At 31.2% G+C, this 2931-nt stretch overlaps 1 protein-coding gene across 1 annotated transcript; it reads right to left on the bottom strand.

Annotated features, from left to right (window-relative positions):
• Nucleotides 1-671: 671 nt before the first annotated feature.
• LOC112803540 (protein BONZAI 3-like) lies at nucleotides 672-2476 on the bottom strand (the record flags this gene model as incomplete). The annotated part of the gene is made up of 8 exons (XM_025847028.1): nucleotides 672-689; nucleotides 976-1110; nucleotides 1356-1432; nucleotides 1521-1635; nucleotides 1724-1823; nucleotides 1986-2047; nucleotides 2144-2279; nucleotides 2370-2476. Coding segments are annotated over 8 exons (750 nt in total), but the record flags the coding sequence as incomplete, so codon positions are not given.
• Between the last annotated feature and the right edge of the window lie 455 nt (nucleotides 2477-2931).

Genomic DNA, 2931 nt, shown 5'->3' with positions numbered 1-2931 from the left:
AGGCTACGCTTTTCAGCTTTCATTCTTCCAGAATAGGCTACGCTTTTCAATGCCACTGCATCACTTGTAAAGCGTAGCCCCATTGTATACCATAGCTACTTTTTATAAGCGTAGCCTTAGGTCCCTTTTTTTTTTTTTGGTATACTATAGCTACTGTATATAAGCGTAGCCTTAGGTCTCGTTTTTTTTTTCTGTATACTATAGCTACCGTATATAAGTGTAGCCTTAGGTCTCATTTTTTTTCCTATACTATAGCTACTGTACATATAAGTGTAGCCTTTGGTCTTTTTTTTCTTCTGTATATATATATAATTATCTAATAATTATTAATACAACATAATAGTTAATATGATTACATGTATAAATGAATTGAATATTACAAAATAAAAATAAAAACATAATTATACTAAATAATTTCTTTATATAATAAAAATTGTCTCAAACCAAAATATATTTATAACATTGATCCAAAAGTACTAGAATGAAATTAACTATAAAAATTCATACAACTCAAATTAAAGTAAGCATAGCCATATCAAAACCATAATATCACTTGGCCAATAAAGGTATCTTCTAATAAAAATCATTAGTCAACCATACATGTAAAGATCCTAAATAGCACTCTATCTTAGCCAATAAACCACAATAATAGTCAGCTTAATCTTCATTGCTTAATCTTTATTGTTATCCTGCATAATTATATAGATAAGTAGTTAAAAAAATATTCATAATGACATTCGTAATTATAAAAATTAAATGGAACACGTAGTCATAGTAAGCCAAGAAAGCATATATACTAGAAGCAATGTTTTTCGTAAAATATAAATTACAAGTTGGTATTATTTGTACTCAGTTCACCCTGCATACCAAGTTTGGTTTCTTCACCCTTAGGCTTGGTGTAAACGGAAGAGTGAATACAACAAAAATAATTTTTCTTTTCGAGAATGATCTTCAAAAATTGAAAAATTTTCTCACCTCGGAGTCTCTCGGACTACCATTCAGATTAAAACAGTGGGAAACGGCACCAGCTGTGCTTCCTCCAAATCCCCAAGCAGGAAACTTCCTATCAGAGTCATAGAACTGAATAACCTCCCCAACCTCCATTATAGCCTGCAAAAGATTAATATTACTATGCTGATTAGTGATTAGGCAAGACTTTTATATATACAGCATAATGTCACCTTATCATATTAGTTAGTCCAATCATATATCATTGTATTTTCAAGAATTTTGTTTTGAAGCACTATCATTATCAATATTGCAAAATAGAAGACCATATTCTATTGTGCTCCAAAAATTTCTGGATCAGAACAGCAGTTCAGAGTCATTTATTGAGAACAAAGTATCAAGCTTACCCTTTGATATGAATTTAACTGACCCGAGACATCAATATAATGCAAAGAATCTGAATATCGAGGATTTCCATTTGAAGCTGCACAAATTTTGAATCAGTTAGCATGATATAAGATGAATATGTAATTTCAGTAATCATCTTCACCAAGATAACAATATTTACTTACCAGTGAAATCCACAGCAACCATGAAGTTCAGTTCAAATCCACTGGATACATAATCAATAAAGCTGAATTGCTCCCTTTCACAATATTGATCCACAAAAAGTTGACCCTTCAGCATCTGCATAGAAGAAATTCCAAGAACTATGAGATTCAGCACAGAAGTGGACCATAAAATGTAATTCTATTATTGCATGGTCAATAAGTACCTTCTCTTCTTTTCTGTGGTGTGTGGATGGTATGAACAAATTTGTGCCTGTTCTCTCTTTGTTAAGCCTTTCTAGGTCTGCTATTGATGATCTCAGTTTACTGAAGGCAATAAAAATTGATATCAATATATATATATATATATATATATATATATATATATATATATATATACATTTAAAATCTATGAATGAAAAAATGAAGGCTTATAAGAGTTTTGAATAATGAACAAAATAAAGCAATAGACAATAATTGCATAACTACCCAATAAGCACATGGTCACCACTGCTATTGAAATCAAAACACTCAATGAGTAATGGATTTTCCTGAAAAGTAACAATTTCGAAACTAGATAAATATCTTGCTAATGTGAGTAATCAAAATGAACTAGTAATCCATATTTTTTAAGATGATAAACCCACTTTACTTCCAAACTGACGGGAACTAAGGGTGACTGGTTTCCATTTTGGATTCAAATTGTTGTTAATAACTTCAGTCTTGCAAATTGGAACAGAACCTTCACTCTCAACTACTCTTGATATTCTTAAAAAGGGACCTACAAGGAAAACAAAAAACAAATATGAGAAGTTTTACAAATGCAAACAAATAATAAGTAGAGAAGTTGTAGATGGGGATTGAATATGTACAGATTTTGAGAAAATGTCCTTGTTATCCAAATGTGAACATCTTAAGATCATCTCAATAGCAATCTTTGAAGCAATAGTCTCCTCAGCAGGATAACGAAATTGACGAATTAAGAAATTCTTCTAAGCATGTATATGTGAGTTTTCAATTCAATTTACAATTCAGCTCACTTTTCTTCTTCCTCTTCTACTTCTTCTCTACTACTTGTCTTCTTTTCATTCTTTACATTCTTCACACCATTTCTGTTTCTGGCTAACCAAGAAACCGTTCAAACTGTAAGAACTCTGTTAGAAACAGGAAGCTGAAAACAGGAAGCTGAAAACAGAGAAACGAAAGCCAACTTATTCATTGAGAAATCACAGAAACAAAAGCTTATTAACGCTGCATTTGGATTCAGTCTCAGAAACAAAAATACAGAGAAAATAGACAAGCTGTATATTAAATCACAGTTCACAAACCCTAAAATACCACACATCTTCATCAATAACAGCATGCATGTTATCAAATTACAGTTCACAGACCCATATTTCAGAGATTAAAAGCCCCAAATTAAAACCCCTAAAAT

The sequence above is a fragment of the Arachis hypogaea genome, chromosome 5 (genome assembly GCF_003086295.3).
Source record: "Arachis hypogaea cultivar Tifrunner chromosome 5, arahy.Tifrunner.gnm2.J5K5, whole genome shotgun sequence".
NCBI lineage: Eukaryota > Viridiplantae > Streptophyta > Magnoliopsida > Fabales > Fabaceae > Arachis > Arachis hypogaea.
Note: the sequence above shows the minus strand (reverse complement) of the source record. Positions and strands in the feature narration are given on the sequence as shown.